Source organism: Condylura cristata, unplaced genomic scaffold, assembly GCF_000260355.1.
Source record: "Condylura cristata isolate star-nosed mole 26May11 unplaced genomic scaffold, ConCri1.0 scaffold00005, whole genome shotgun sequence".
Lineage (NCBI taxonomy): Eukaryota > Metazoa > Chordata > Mammalia > Eulipotyphla > Talpidae > Condylura > Condylura cristata.
The window spans coordinates 65549435-65564396 of NW_004567106.1; the positions used below are offsets into that span (position 1 = coordinate 65549435).

General features: G+C 43.8%; 1 protein-coding gene across 1 annotated transcript in view; it reads right to left on the reverse strand.

Annotated features, from left to right (window-relative positions):
- The window catches only part of CREB3L2 (cAMP responsive element binding protein 3-like 2), a 115613-nt gene that overhangs the window by 28825 nt on the left and 71826 nt on the right, over positions 1 to 14962 (reverse strand). The window contains exon 3 of the mRNA XM_004677076.2: positions 1557 to 1732. Coding sequence (XP_004677133.1) covers positions 1557 to 1732 — 176 coding nt within the window. The remainder of the gene's footprint in view (positions 1 to 1556; positions 1733 to 14962) is intronic.

Below are 14962 nucleotides of genomic sequence, written 5' to 3' on the forward strand. Positions count from 1 at the left end.
TCCCCACTCTGTCTCTGGTGAATCCTCTCACCGCCCCTGCACCTCTGGCCTGTACCCCAGTTCTGTATGCACAAGTAAATAAATCTTTAAAAATAAATAAATAAATAAAAATTAAAAAATCAACTCAATTAAAATCACACAGAGAAGCCAAATCCAATAGACTCAAACTCTACTGAGAAGAGAGTTCTAGAAGGCAGTGGCAGATGGGTGCTGTCTGCAGTTCTTCCTCTCCTTCCACCGTCATCCACACTGAGAAAAGGGAATGCAGGGAAACCCAGGGGCCCACCCTGCTTCCACATTGCCTGTCCTGAGCAAGTGGACTACTGCACCTTGTTGGGGAGACTGACGTAAGGAATGTCAGTGGGGTCAGCACTTATAGGCTAAAGCTTTTTTAAAAAAGATTTATTTATTTATGTATACAGTACTGGGGTACGGGCCAGAGGTGAAGGGGCAGTGAGAGGATTCACCAGACAAAGAGTGGGGAGCAGAACAGGCAGATCGATGAAGTACACTGCAGCAGGGAGACAGGAGAGCTCTTCTGTGTCATGTGGGTCAGCTCCCTGGCCGGGATTCAAACTCGTACTGCAGTAGCTGCGTGATATGATAGCTTCGTAGTGCTGACACTTAACCCGCTGAACCACCAGGAAGGGCACATAACCTGACTTTTTGAAGGGCACTGAGGGTTGGTCTTGAATATCTTCCTGGCTGCCAACATCTGGATGTACAAGAATGAGTCTGGTCCACCAGCATGGACTGGAAAGGCCCAGAGTGAAAGCAGAGTAAAGCAAACTTCTACTTGCTGTAGATGTAGACTACAGCAAGGAAGAAACCCCTAATTTCATGGGCTCTCCATGGTGACACAGTGAGAGCTGGCCAGTGGGAAATCCCTGGCTGGGTCAGGGAACTCAGCACTTAAAGAGTGAAGTGTGACCCAGAGGTCCCATTCCCAAGTGCCAGGCCTTAGTCTCTTCATTTCCCCTGGTTAAATATAGCCCAGGAAGAATTCTTTTTTTTTAACCATGTTTATCAGCCTATGTTTTTTTAAATTTCTGACAGAAAAAACGAACCAGATTTGTTACCGATTCTATGGGCAATGTCTTTAGCGACGGAAGTGACATCATCCGTGCTGACAGCACTTCAATATTTTCTTGGGACAGACAAACAGTCATACATTCATGTAGCTCTTTAAATATAAACAACCACTCGTTTCAAAAATATGAAATGCCTGGGCCTGCCTGGTGGCACAAGGGGTTAAAGCACAGCACTATGAAGTTAGTCACAGCCATGAGTTCAATCCCTGGCCAGGGAGCTGACCCACATGGTGCAGCAGACCTCTCCTGTCTCACCCACTGCTCCCCTCAGCAGTGTGTTTCAGTAGATCCACCTGTTCTGCGCCCCACTCTGTTTCTGGTGAATTCTTTCAATGCCTCTGTACCTCTGGCCTGTGCCCAGTTCTGTATGCATAATGAATAAATCTTTATAGATATGTCTTATTGGAGACTGAGGAGCTCTATCTTTTCACCCAATCTGCTTGGGAGAGAGAAAACTGAGTATACCCCAGTGTTCATTTCCAGATGTGGCTCCTCCTTTTCAAAAGGGGTGGAGATGGCAGTGATGGTCAGAGTGACAGAGGGGACGAGTCCTGGGGGTGGCTCATCCGTGATGGGCTCGGTCTTGATGGTTGTTGAAGGGAACTCTGTAGACAGATACCATTTCTCATGTTCTGCTTCATCTGTGGGGAAAAGATAAGCACACGTGAGAACTTGCGCAAAGACCAGGCAGAGGACCAATGACTACTGAGCTTTGGCCTCAAAGGAAGGTACTTTAATTGGGTCTCCATGGTGGTGCAGGGGTTAAGTCTTAGTACTATGAAGCTGTCACAGCCACTGCAGCACAAGTTCGATCCCCATCCAGGGAGCTGACCCACACGGGACAGCAGACCTCTCCTGTCTCCTCGCTGCTCCCCTCAGCAGTGGATTTCTGTGGATCTGCCTGTTCTGCTCCCCACTCTGTCTCTGGGGAATCCTTGCACCGTTGACTTACACCCCAGCTTTCATATGCATAAATAAATAAAATCTTTAAAAAGAAAAACGAAAGGGAGCTGCTTTAACAAAGAAAGACAGAGAGTGGAGTGAAATAAAGTGAGGATGTGAGCAACAAGATAAATGGACAGAGACATACAGGACAAGGTGAGACCCTCAACTTGTATTCATCTGAGGTGAGTTTGCTTGAAGAAACTGGAAGAATACATCGGAAAGGAAGAGAGTTGGCTTGGGGAGGAGCAGAAAGGAGACGGGTGTGTGGGAAACAAGACAGGAGGGAGAATTCGGTGTGTAATATTGTAGACTTTTAGCTTTCAAACAAAGTGATGTGTTATCTATTCAAAAAGACACAAACAAGAATATTTAAAATAAGGAAAGCGTAAAAGACTCTCTCTTCGCTGAGAGCACCCGAGACAATGGCTAGGCCTCACTCCGCCTACAGTGGATGGTTGTTTGCCTTCCTGTTTTTGTGTGCGTTATTTTTCTCCTCTCATTCGCTTTTATGTTTACCTGTTTCCCCAAGACCCCATTTTTGCCTTAAACCCAACCAAGTCTCCCAGAACTTGACCTAGCTTCTGGGAAGCTTGGGTGTTCATAGGATGCCCCTTGCTGAAATGGACTAAAGACTCCTCCAGAGCCTTCAGGGGCTGATGTTGGGAAGTCAGGCAGTTGGCATGTCACTGCTTTTGTGATTAGCACAAAGCCTGGGGACAGGCAGGACGAACAGAGGGCAGCACCTCTGTCACTCAGCACGGGCCAGACAGCACCTCTTAACCGACACCAGTTTGACTAAAATAAAGCCACGTTGTTTTATAAAAATGTCTCAACACACACCACCCCTGTGCTTGACTGTGCAGGGGGAGAAAAGTCACTCACAGTAGGAACTGATTCTGCACACAAGGATCTGAGTCTTCTTATGAAAAGGGACACAAAAATCGTGCAGAGGCCCTCCCTGGTGGCGCAGCGGGTTAAAGCTCAGCACTAAGAAGCTTCCGCATGAAGCACTAAAGCCACTTCAGCATGAGTTCGATTCCTGTCTGCCCCGGCGGGGGGTGGTGACCACATGGCGCAGCAGACCTCTCCTGACCTGCCCACTGCTCCCCTCAGCCGTGTACTTTGTCGATCTGCCTGTTCTGCTCCCCGCTCTGTCTATAGTGAAGCCTCTCGCAGCCCCTCAGCCTCTGGCAGCCCCTGCACCTCTGGCCTGTTCCCCAGTTCTGTATACACAAATAAATAGATCTTTAAAAAAAAAATCATGCAGAACTGCCAGGGGCAAGGGGAAGGACAACGCAGAAGCTAAAAAATGAAAATTTGCAATCATTAAAATGGTATTTCATAAGCAACTCCCTTCAAACATGGGAAGAAGTTAGAGCCCTGTTCACAAAGGAAATGATTTCCCCCTGCATCCAATTTCTAATTTACTGGGTGAGTGATGCCAGTCCCAACTAACTTCCTGGAGGTAAAATAAAGATGGGCAAGACTTCTGTTGGTTGTTGGTGGTTTGCTTTTAAAGCTTGTCCTATGGCGCTGCTGAGTGGCTGGCGTGTGATGAAGACTTTCCACCCTTCACTGGGGCGTGGGCCACATCCTGACCGAGGGGGAAAAGGAGGGAACAAAGGGCCTTTTGATGGCAACCAGCAGAGGAGACCACACTGTACTTGACACAGAATTCTGCTCATCGGCCCGCTGCCCTGACGAGGAACCAAAAGAAGATTCTAACAGCACTCTGAGAAGGAGCTCAGACCCTGGAAGGCTGTCACCTGCAAGGAAGACACCCTCAGGGTGAATTCCAGAATGCTGGAGAAGCAGAGAATACAGATCATGTGGGCCTAGAGAGAAGCAGGAGCAGGCTGACCCTCCGCTAGTTGAGGCCATACTACGTCCTCTTCACGTGCAGGAGTTTATCACCGGCAGAGGCCAGAAGAGAGAAGTATGAAATACAGCTTCCGTGTACATTGAAATGAATGTAAAAATGCATCCCTAAGAAAGCAGTTGCAGGCAATTATGAGGGGAGCTGGGAGGGAAGGCCAGACCCTCTGAATGACTAACTTTGATTCCTGTGATAAACAGAATGCCTGAGGCAAAAACATACAAAATGACATGACAAAGTGAAGACTGGTAATGAAGTGAGTTCTTCCAATCTACCTAAGCCATTCTCAAAGCACATGTGTTTCTAAAATAGGACAAGCTATCACCAGCCACTGAAGCTATCACCAGCCACTGAAGCAGAGTTCGATTCCCGGCCAGGGGGGTGACCCGCATGGCCCTGCAGACCTCTCCTGTCTCCCTGCTGCTCCCCTCAACAGTGAATTTCTGTGGATCTGCCTGTTCTGCTCCCCACTTTGTCTCTGGTAAATCCTCTTCCTCACTCACCCCCTGCACCTCTGGCCTAGATCCCATAAATGAATAAAATAAATCTTTTCCCAAAAAAGTAAGTCAAGCGTCTACATTTTCATGCTCAGTGTCCTACACTCCTACCTGAACATTACTTATAATTATCGCTGAATCAGGGAAACTGAAGGACAAATGGAGATTCCTGATACTTGTGCTATGAAACAGAAATCTCTTTCAAGCACAACCGAACTCTTCCAGGAGAGAAGCCCGACAGAAGTTCCTTTTTCTCTCCTGAGCTTTTCTGATGGCCACTGCTGTTGCCTTCAGGCCTCCACTCTAGTACAGCGATTTAATCCTCTTTCAAAAGTAGTTTTTGGGTTAGAGAAAGTTTAAAGCCACCAAGATGAAATATATCGTTTTACAGATAAGGAAACTGCTATGTGGGTTTAGATCACACAGCAAAAGTGGTGGGGCCCAGCTCTCTGCACTCCCGGCCAGTATCCTTTCCAATAAGAAAAGAACTAGCTGAGCAGTTATGAGCGGCATCATTCTTTATAGTCACAAAACACTGAAAATAACCCAAACATTCAAAAGCAAAGGTGAATGAATTATGGCAGATCCATACAACAAGATATGCGTGTACTCAGTACTAATACATGCATAAAGCCCTTTTAATAGCAAGGCGAAGATTTATATAGAACATTAAGGGACAATAATACCTGGATATAAATTTAGATGCTATTGGTAAGAATGTGATAGCAAGGAGGGCCTTCCCTGGTGGTGCAACAGGTTAAAGCGCAGCACATGAAGCTCGCCGCAGCCTCTTCAACACAAGATTGATCCCTGGCCAGATTAGTGACCCACATGGTGCAGCAGACCTCCCCTGTCCTCTCCTGACCCGCCCGCTGCTCCCCTCAGCAGTGTACTCTGTCGATTTGCCCATTCTGCTCCCTACTATGTCTCTGGTGAATCCTCTCACCGCCCCTGCACCTCTGGTCTGTACCCCAGTTCTGTATGCATAAATAAATCTGAAAAAAAAAAAGCAAGGAAATATGCCAAACTAGCACAAACTGCTCTAGAGAATCACTCAGAGCATGAATGACTTTTGTTTTCTTTAAATTTTATAATATTTCAACATTTCCTGTATGGAGACCGTATTAATAATCCCAGGATGATTGTTATTAGACATGGTTTGCTTGTGCCTGTTCCACTTTATGCCTGATGATGGTAATTATTACACAGAAGCCCCAGTGGCTCAACAGGGCCCCTCAGTATCCTTCAACTGGAGAAGATTCAGTGAGTACCGTAATATACCTAGTAAGTTGTACTACTGGCTCCAGATATTCACTCCCCTGGCCATGTCCTCTTACCACAGGGCTGTGTCCAGCCCGTGTGGAAGAATCCTGCCCTGGGATTAGCTGTATGACTTGCTTTGGCCCACAGGGTGTAGGTTTCTTCACGCAAGTGGAATCCTGAAATGTTCTTGCATGACTGGACTTAAACTCTTGTCTTTTTGCCATCACAAGGAGAAGACTAAGCCAGGATAATCTACTGATTCCAAGGATGACAGACACACAAAAACTGAGTCATCCCCAAATGAGACTCGTCAAAATCAGTCAGCTCTCAGCTGGCCTTAGACATGCGAGTGGATCTAGTTAAAGGCGGGCGAGTCGCCCCGTCGCTCCCTATCCAGACCAATCAACCTCCCGTCAAAGCATAGGATAGACAAATGAGCATGAGCTATAATAGAAGACGTTAAAATGAATGAACGTGGAAGCAGCTTGTTATATAGCAAGATAGTTACCTGACACATTACAGCTGGAAGTGCATACAAGAAATGAAATCCAGGACATTCGAGCAAAATAGCTATACCTCATTTCCAAACCATCAACTGGAAACCATGTGAATAATTATTTGTGGAATTAGCCCAACCAGTTACAAAATAAAACAGATGACTTCAGATGAAGATGGTCAGCCAGCAAGAAATTTAGTGAGAACAACATTCCAGTGGCAAGTGAAATTAGAGAAAAGAGCTTTCACTCTGAACTACTGGGTGTTGGCTTGTACTCTGTTCCTCAATGGAAACAAAAATCAAATCAGAGAAAATGAAATGACAAATGTAACCTATGAGGTAGGGGGCTCACAAGGGATAAGGGGACCAAATGAGTAGAACGTGTATTATAATTTTCCCACATGACCTAACTTTAGAGTTTTGTTTTCTTTTTTTATTATTTTATTTTATTTTATTTTTTATTTTATAACAGTTTATTTTTACATCATTTTGTACATTTTTTTCCATCTCAATTGTAATCCCCGCGGGTTTCCCATCACCAAGTCACCTGTGCACTTCCCTCCCTCCACCCCGTTTTTGATCCCATTCCCCACTCCACCCCCACAAAATGTCTCTGGTATATGGTTGTTCATTATTTTTGTTATTTTCTCGCCTGGTCCATTATACTCCTGCTATGAGTGAAACCATCCGGTATTTTTCTTTCTTTTTCTGGCTTATCTCACTAAGCATGATCTTTTCCAGCTCCATCCAAGTTGCTGCAAAAGATAGAGTTATATTTTATTGGCAAGACCAGTGAGATCACCATTAATTAGAATGGGAATCTTTTTTTAAAAAAGATTTATTTATTTATACCTATAAGAAATGGGGTACAGGCCAGAGGGACAAGGGGTGAGAGGATTCACCAGGACAGAGTAGGGAACAGAACAACCAGATCCACTGAAATGTACCACTGAGGGGAGGAGGGGGTGGGTCAGGAGAGGTCTGCTGCATCATGTGGGTCACCTCCCTGGCCGGGATTCGAACTCATACTGCAGTGGCTGCCGATAGCTTCTTAGTGCTGAGACTTTAATCCCTTGCACCACCAGGAAGGCCAAGAGTGGGACTCATCCTTAGAAGTTTGAGTTATTGGCTAAACTACAAAAGTACGAATCAGTACATATTCTAGAATTTACTCTCTAGAATTTGAAGCTCAGTTATTACGTGAAGTTTTCTCCTAAAGTGGGTTCACCTGCTTGGTAAGTTTCATTTCAGCAGAAAAACATCACCCAATAAGGTCAGCTGTGCACACTGTCCAGAGTAAGAACAACACCCACCATGTCATCTGATTTCATTTAAACAATTTCCTGTGGAAGGTCAGTCTCAGCCAGCGAATGTCCTGAGCATCACCACTCAGCTATCAGCAAGACACTGAAAACAAGCCACTGTCTCGTGGCGATGAGCAAGTCCATCGTGTCTGAGGACAAAATGGAGCAGCTTGAGCAATGGCACCAGACAGCAAGTTTGCCAAGATGACCGTGGACAGAAGGACTAAAAGCCACAAAATCAAAGCCAACATAGACAGAGGCGACACCGAATCATAGTTATTTCCACATGTACGCTGAATAAAAAAACCTAGTAAAGAGATATGAACTCCTGAGAAGGCGAAATGATGAGACATAAAACTGGAAGTTGGTGGTATCTTAACAAACATTACGCACACGCAAGTGTGTGTGCATATGTGAGCGAAAGAGGGAGAGAGAGAGGGAGAGACAGCTTATGCATGTATTCTTAAAATGAGCAATCATAGGGAAAATAGTACTTCTATGAAACACAGACACACACACATTTACTTTACATGTCTAAGATGAAAGGGAAATATTTGTAAATTAGCTAAGTGTATTTCATGAGTCCCTCAGCATTTGCTTAACTGTATTTGCCCCTTGAAGTTTCTTGAAGGAGATGACAAATCTTGACTGCTTTTTGACATAAAACTTGCTTAAAGGGGCTCTCCCTAGTGGCACAATGGCTTAAAGCACAGCACTATGAAGCTCTCCACAGCTATTGCAGCATGAGTTCAATCCCTGGCCAGGGAGCTGACCTCATGGCACAGCAGACCTCTCCTGACCTGTCGGCTGCTTCCCTCAGCACTGTATTAAAGTAGATCTGCTTGTTCTGTTCCCTGCTCTGTCTCTGGTGAATCCTCTCATCGCCCCCCCCACACTCTGGCCTACACCCCAGTTCTTGTATGCATAAACAAATAAATCTTAAAAAAAAAACACTTGCTTATAGGAAAAATGTTAAGGCCATGTTCTGGAAGCTGGGGACATGGAAAACACAGTTCAGCTAAATGTGTAAGAATCATATTAAACTACAGCCTACTCCATGTTCAAATAGAAGTCAGGGGCCATCCTCCCTGGCTTTCCTCTCTGAGGGTCCTAACCTGAAGTAACTTTCAGTCATGAGGAGCATGAGTCGAATTTATCAGAGCAAAAATAGCAAATACTTAACCATGAGTGTTTGCCATAAGCTAGGTATTATTCTAAGTTTTATGTATATTATTAATTTAACCTGAAGAGTGAGGCAGGCACCCCTGTCATCCCCTCATGGACAAAGACAGGAAGATTAAGTAACTTGCCCAGTTACCCAGCTAATGTCCAGCTGACCTGGGGCTCTCGGCTACCTGCCTCCACAGGTAAGCTCTTGGTCGCTCGAGTAAATTGCTTTTTGAGAGATCAATGATGAAAAGATTTCTAGTCAAAAGTGATTATTCTTCACTAATTTCTGAGCCCATTAATTGGCCTCCACAAAAGTTGCAATATTGGATCTTTCTGTACTTCTCACCTTAGCCGACACAGAATTTTAATCCAATGTTTTGCAAGGGAAAGAACCCCAGTTCAAGACCAAGCTATATTAACTAAAATGTTTTGAGGGTTTACTGCATACCACACATATGTCTAAATATGTTCACATGTTAGATGGGCCTCTGGAATCAACAGCTTCTCTCAGGTAATTTAAAAACTTAAGGAAAGTGTTCTTTCTGAGCACATGTGTAGGGAAACTTTTCCATACTCCTGCCATTTAAACTGGGGTCAGTTAGTAAATTACATAGTTAATTATGTGTCGATCTGCAGAAATGTAATAATAGCTAGTATTTATGTAGTGCTTATTAACTGCCAGAAACTGTTCTAAAGTAATAAGTTTATTTGATCCATTCCATACAACAGTAAGAAGCATTATTTATTACTGTCCCCATTTTAAAGATCAGGACAGTGAGACACAGGAATTAAGCAACTTGGCCATGAGGCAGAGACTCAAATCCAGGTCACCTGACTGGAGGGGAAAGTTTACCACAGCTGACACTCAGTGTTCAGTATTTAGCACCTCAGGTCCTTCTATAGGATGATGTGATAAGCGGATGAATTTATATCTCTGGAATAAAGGATCAATTTGAAAGTTTTATTTAGTACATACACCCACACACAAACATTCCTAAGTACAGCTTTTCCTCACTGAAAATAAGCTACAACTCTGACTTATGAATAGCCACAGTAATTTTCACTGCCAGATAAATGTAAATATTGCTTTCTGAGACTATTCTAGCATTTTGATGGCAACATAAAAAAAATCATTATTTTATTTTAAGAAAAAAGGGGAAGGATCATTTTTCTTTTTCATCTGTTAGTCAAAGAAAAGGTAATATCACCGCAGATGATGACTAACGAGGACACAAGCAGGCTTCAGACTCAGAGCAGACTATGCTTCTCTGCTGGTCTAGCCCAACCACATCAGGTTCTTCCTTCCGTCAATCCTGTCTGAGACCCGGTCCCTCTCAGGAACTAGGTAACCAGCATCTCTATGCCCTCCAGACTGGCTCAGACTGATGCTCTTGCCAGTAACCCAAACCACCCATGATGAAGGCTCAGTGAGTCATCGCCCCTCTGCCACTTTCCCTCAGGTTCCACCTCCTTGGACGCTTTCAACATAAAGATCATGTCAACACTGGAAACTGAAGTCATACTTGATCGTGTGCTGTAGGCTTCATCTAATCATTTCAAGATCTATTCTTCTTCACCACACATGCTCTACAGCTTTCCCTTTCCCCATGCACAGCCTCTCTGCTCTGGCATTATCAGCCAGAACGTTATTTTCTTCTAGTCTCCAAAATATACCATCCCTCTTTCTAAAGCCCATTTCCCATGAAAACCTGATACCTTCACTTTCCATGGGCTGTTCTATTTACCCCAAGATCATTCCCTTGTTCATCTTAGCTCATAGACTATTTTCATTCCCACTTGTACAAACAGCAGCATTCAGGATATCCATTCTTAGCAAACTACTGGCCATCCACTGCTCCTTAGCTTACATGAGAAGCCCAACTGGATTGACGCAAAGTTTTGGGCTATCACCAATTACCAGTTTTTCTGCTGAAAAACCCAAGACTTTTTCATACATCCTCAAAAGAATCTAGAACCATAAAAAGACTGGCAACACAGGGCTAAGTGTACCTAGGAGTCATCTGTGAATCATAGGAAGGAAGAGGACTATTATTTGTATTCCTAGCTGCACTGTCTCTGGACTCCTTTCTAGCACACAAAAGAAGTTACCTTGACTTGACAGTGTGAATACTATACTAAACCACGTCTGTATCACTATTTTACATGACCTGTCAACAATATATTGTCTAACTTTATTCTAATATCATCTTGGGAGATGAGGGCATTGTCTAGTTCTCCCTGAAAAGCCCTATAAAGTTTCTTCTTTAGCAAGACAAACATTAAACAACAAGGCAAACGAATACCTAGTATCGCAATTTAATTACAAAGGAATGGGACTAAAACAGAGCAACTCATGAAGATAGGCTCCATGTGACAGGTGCAAATCTTGACCAAATAGAAGCTTTCTATTCCTCAAAGCACAAAAATAGCCACGTGCATTTTATTTGATGTTTGTTTTTATCTACTTATTTCATCTCCTCTTTTTTTGGGAGGAGGGGAGGACGAGTAAGAACAGAAAACCCTTATAATCAGGTTAACAACCTTAATTGTAGGGAGGCTATAGAAGCTGGATGGTTTCTGAGGGTTTTGAAGGCTGAGCCCGCATTCCAACGGCTGGCTCCAGTGGGTGCTGAGTCACAGGAAGCTCCTTAGCCCCAGTGTTACAGAGAAGTCAACATTCAATTTCAGCACTGCAGACAGATGATTCTAGGTAAACTTAGCCCACTATTATCAGTCTTCTTATGGTTTTAGACTCTTCCGAGTTTTGTATGCACAAAACTTTACATTCAATTTCAGGGGTCTACGATCCATCTGAGGGTCCATGATAGGATAACAACATAAAAACACTTAACTTTGTCCCATATAATTGGCCTGGGGTTGAAGGAGGAGGAGAGAGGCAACAGCATTAGGAGGGAATGAGAAAAAAAGAAGAAAAAGAAAAAAAGAGTGAGAGAGAGTGAGGAGAAGGGGAAGGGGAGGAAGAAAAAGAAAAAGGAAAAATCCTAATTAACAAGGGGAGAGTAGCTTCTGGAGTTGCCCATCTCACCACATCCATTCAGTCTTAGGGCCAATTACAGAAGAATTGCATTAAATCTCAGTCAAATTGTACAAGATCTCAATATTGACTTCCCAGGTATGATGAAGTACCCAGTATCCATCACCAGAAATAAGAAATCCTAGTTTTGCTCAAGCTGTTTTCATAATGCAAGAGGTAAAGAATATTAAATGTAACGCATGGCTGCCTCTTCGTACATTGCCTAAAGAACCACCTTCTGCCGATGGTGATCAGCTTAACACAGCGCTTGGCTCTGCTGAGGGAGGACTGATCCTCCCTTAAGGGGGTACAAATTGGGGTTCAAAGAAATTAAACCATTTTAAACACTTACCATCCACAAAACTCAAATAATAATAATAATAATAATATAATAATAATAGTGATAATGAAAGCTAAGACCTGCCTAAAGCTAAGAACACTTTGTTTTGCCTAGGAGGGCAAGTTCCCACCTGTTCATGCACAGGGCATACCTCTGATGACGTACAGCCCAGTGGCTACTCTCTATGGCCACTATTCTCCTCTGCTTAGGGAAGGTCTCTTGCTAGGGAAGGTGGCTTTTACATAGAGAAATATCAGTACTTAACAAAGATGAACTGTGAATCAGAAACGCTTTGCAAAATACATCCGACCTGTTGTACCTATTCTTGGAAAATTACTATTGCAGTGCAGGTCCTATAAATAGAGCAAGGTGCCAGTTGGGGGAACTGAATGGAGTGTGCTTTGACCTAATGATAAGAGACGCTTCTTGGAAAAGACCGACTGATGAGCTCTCCCAAACTAGAGTAGAGGGTGGTGTTCACTTTTTCCATCAAGCTGCATTTATACTGATCAGAATTTTTAAAATGTTAGTGTCGTTGTGGGAGAAACGGCCTTGAACTGTGGCTGATCTACGTATTGGCACTTACTTCTCTGGGAGCTTATTTGGGAAGAATCAATGTCCTAGGCCTCTGCCTTCCATCTGTCTCCCTCCAAACTTGGCTACTGTATCAACTCTGCTCCACCTAGATAAATCCTGTCTGGTAAAGTATTTGGCGTATATGGTACTTTCAGTACACTCGAGATACTACAGGCAGGATCTGATCTCTGTTGTGCCCCACACGAGGACCCAGGACAGTGCCTGGCAGACAGGAGTGATGTCCAACACACATGAGTGCTGAAGGAAAAGTTCTCAGTCATCCCCAACCTACAGAGTTCAGAACAGCAAGCCTACTCACGGATGTTAAATGTCTGAATATAACAGATCTTCCTTGAGTTATGAAGGATGTCATCCCAATAAATCTACTGTAAGGTGAAAATATTGCTAAGTCAAAGGTGCATTTAACACACCCAGTCTACGGAACATCATTGCTTAGCGTTGCCCACCTTAAACCTGCTCAGGACATTTACATTACTCTGCAGTTGGGCAGGACCAGCTGCTAGCTATTCTTGGTTTTAAAAAATGATCACTTCAATAGCAGCTAGGAATAAGATTCTGAAGAGTCAGGGCCTGGGCTAAGCATTGGAATGTATTTTGGACTTAATTCTAACAATAAGATATAAAATAGAAGCTGTCGTTACCCTGGTGTGATACACCAGGGTCCTGTGGCATGGATAAGTCAAGTAACTTGCCCAGTATTAATCAGTGACATAGAATTTGAGCTTTGTCTGAGGTCACATAATCTAGACACAGTAGAACCACATTTTCCAGATTTTTATAATAAATTGTATGCATTAAAAAAAGATTTATTTATTTATGCATACAGAACTGGGTACAAGCTAGAGGTGCAGGGGGTGAGAGGATTCACCAGAGACAGAGCGGGGAGCAGAACAGGCAGATCCACTGAAACACACTGCTGAGGGGAGCAGCGGGCGGGTCAGAACAAGTCTGCCGCACCATGTGTGCCAGATGCTGCAATCAATGGCTGCAGATAGCTTCATAGTGCTGTGCTTTAACCTGCTGTGCCACCTGGGAGAGCCCCTAAATTGTGTATATTTCTAATGTTCCCTACCTGAAATTTCTGTAATAAGAAATACTGCTTTGGACCCTCCCTGGTGGTGCAGCAGCTTAAAGCACAGCACTACAAAGCTAAAGCCACTTAGCGTGAATTTGATCCCCAACCCGGAGGTGACCCACATGGGCAGCAGACCTCTCCTGACCTTCCCGCTGCTCCCCTCAGCAGTGTACTTCTCAGTTGGCCTGTTCTGCTCCCCATTCTTGTCTCTGGTGAATCCTCTCACTGCCCCTGCACTTCTAGCCTGTACCCCAGTTCTATATGCACAAATAAATAAATCTAAAAAGAAATACTGCTTTCTATGTATTTTCTTCAGTGCTTTGCATGTGAACTCAAGGCTTGCTAGGTGAACGAATGGCTATCCCACAAGGCACTGATAAGATGTGATAACGCAGTTCAGGCATGGGAGAAAGTCACTTTGAAGCATCACCATGAGGAACAGTGTGGTTGTGGTAGCAATCTGTGGAGAAGTATGGTTAGCTTCCTAGATGCCCCCAAGACCCTGTCCTTCCATCAATCACACCTTTACCAGTGAATCAAGACTCTCTGTCTGAGTTCCCATAATTTTCAGGGCATCAAAATAGCCTTACTCTTTGGAAAGCCGCCCAAGTATCCCCATGGACAGACCTACAAGAAGAAAAATCAAGAGCAACTTGGTAAGGTGGCTGTGTGAGTGAGCCTCCTTTGACGCAATCCTGCAAAAAGTCTTCAGATGACTGCAGCCTCAGCCAACGTCTGATTTCAACCTCCAGAGAGACCCTGAACCAAACCACCTGAGTGAGCCATTCCTGAATTCCTGGCCACAGTAATCATAGAGAGGTAATAAATGATCATTATTGGGTAAGCCATTGATTTTGAAAAAATAGTTTACATACCAATACCAATAGATAAATAACACAAGCATACAAAATGACATCCACAAAGAAAAGAGGACTTGAAATAGACACATCAAAGGAAATGTGGGCGTCAGATCAGCAAAGCAGAAAAGAGAGTTCGAGAAAAAACCATGAGATAAGATAAGAAGCCAGTCACACAGAACCATGAGACCGAAAGAAATCTTTAAGGCCATTCAGCCCAACCTTTCATCTAATGCCATGCTCTACCCTTAAAATAATAAATCAAAGGCACAGTCTGCCCACAATTATCTAAGTGGGAGCCAAGAACAGGACTGACTCCTTAGTCCTCCTCTGTTAGTGAGAAAAGTGAGAACTATGTAAGTCAGAACGGAGGCCATTTTCCTGCATTTGAACTGAGGTCATTCCTAGAAGTCATTT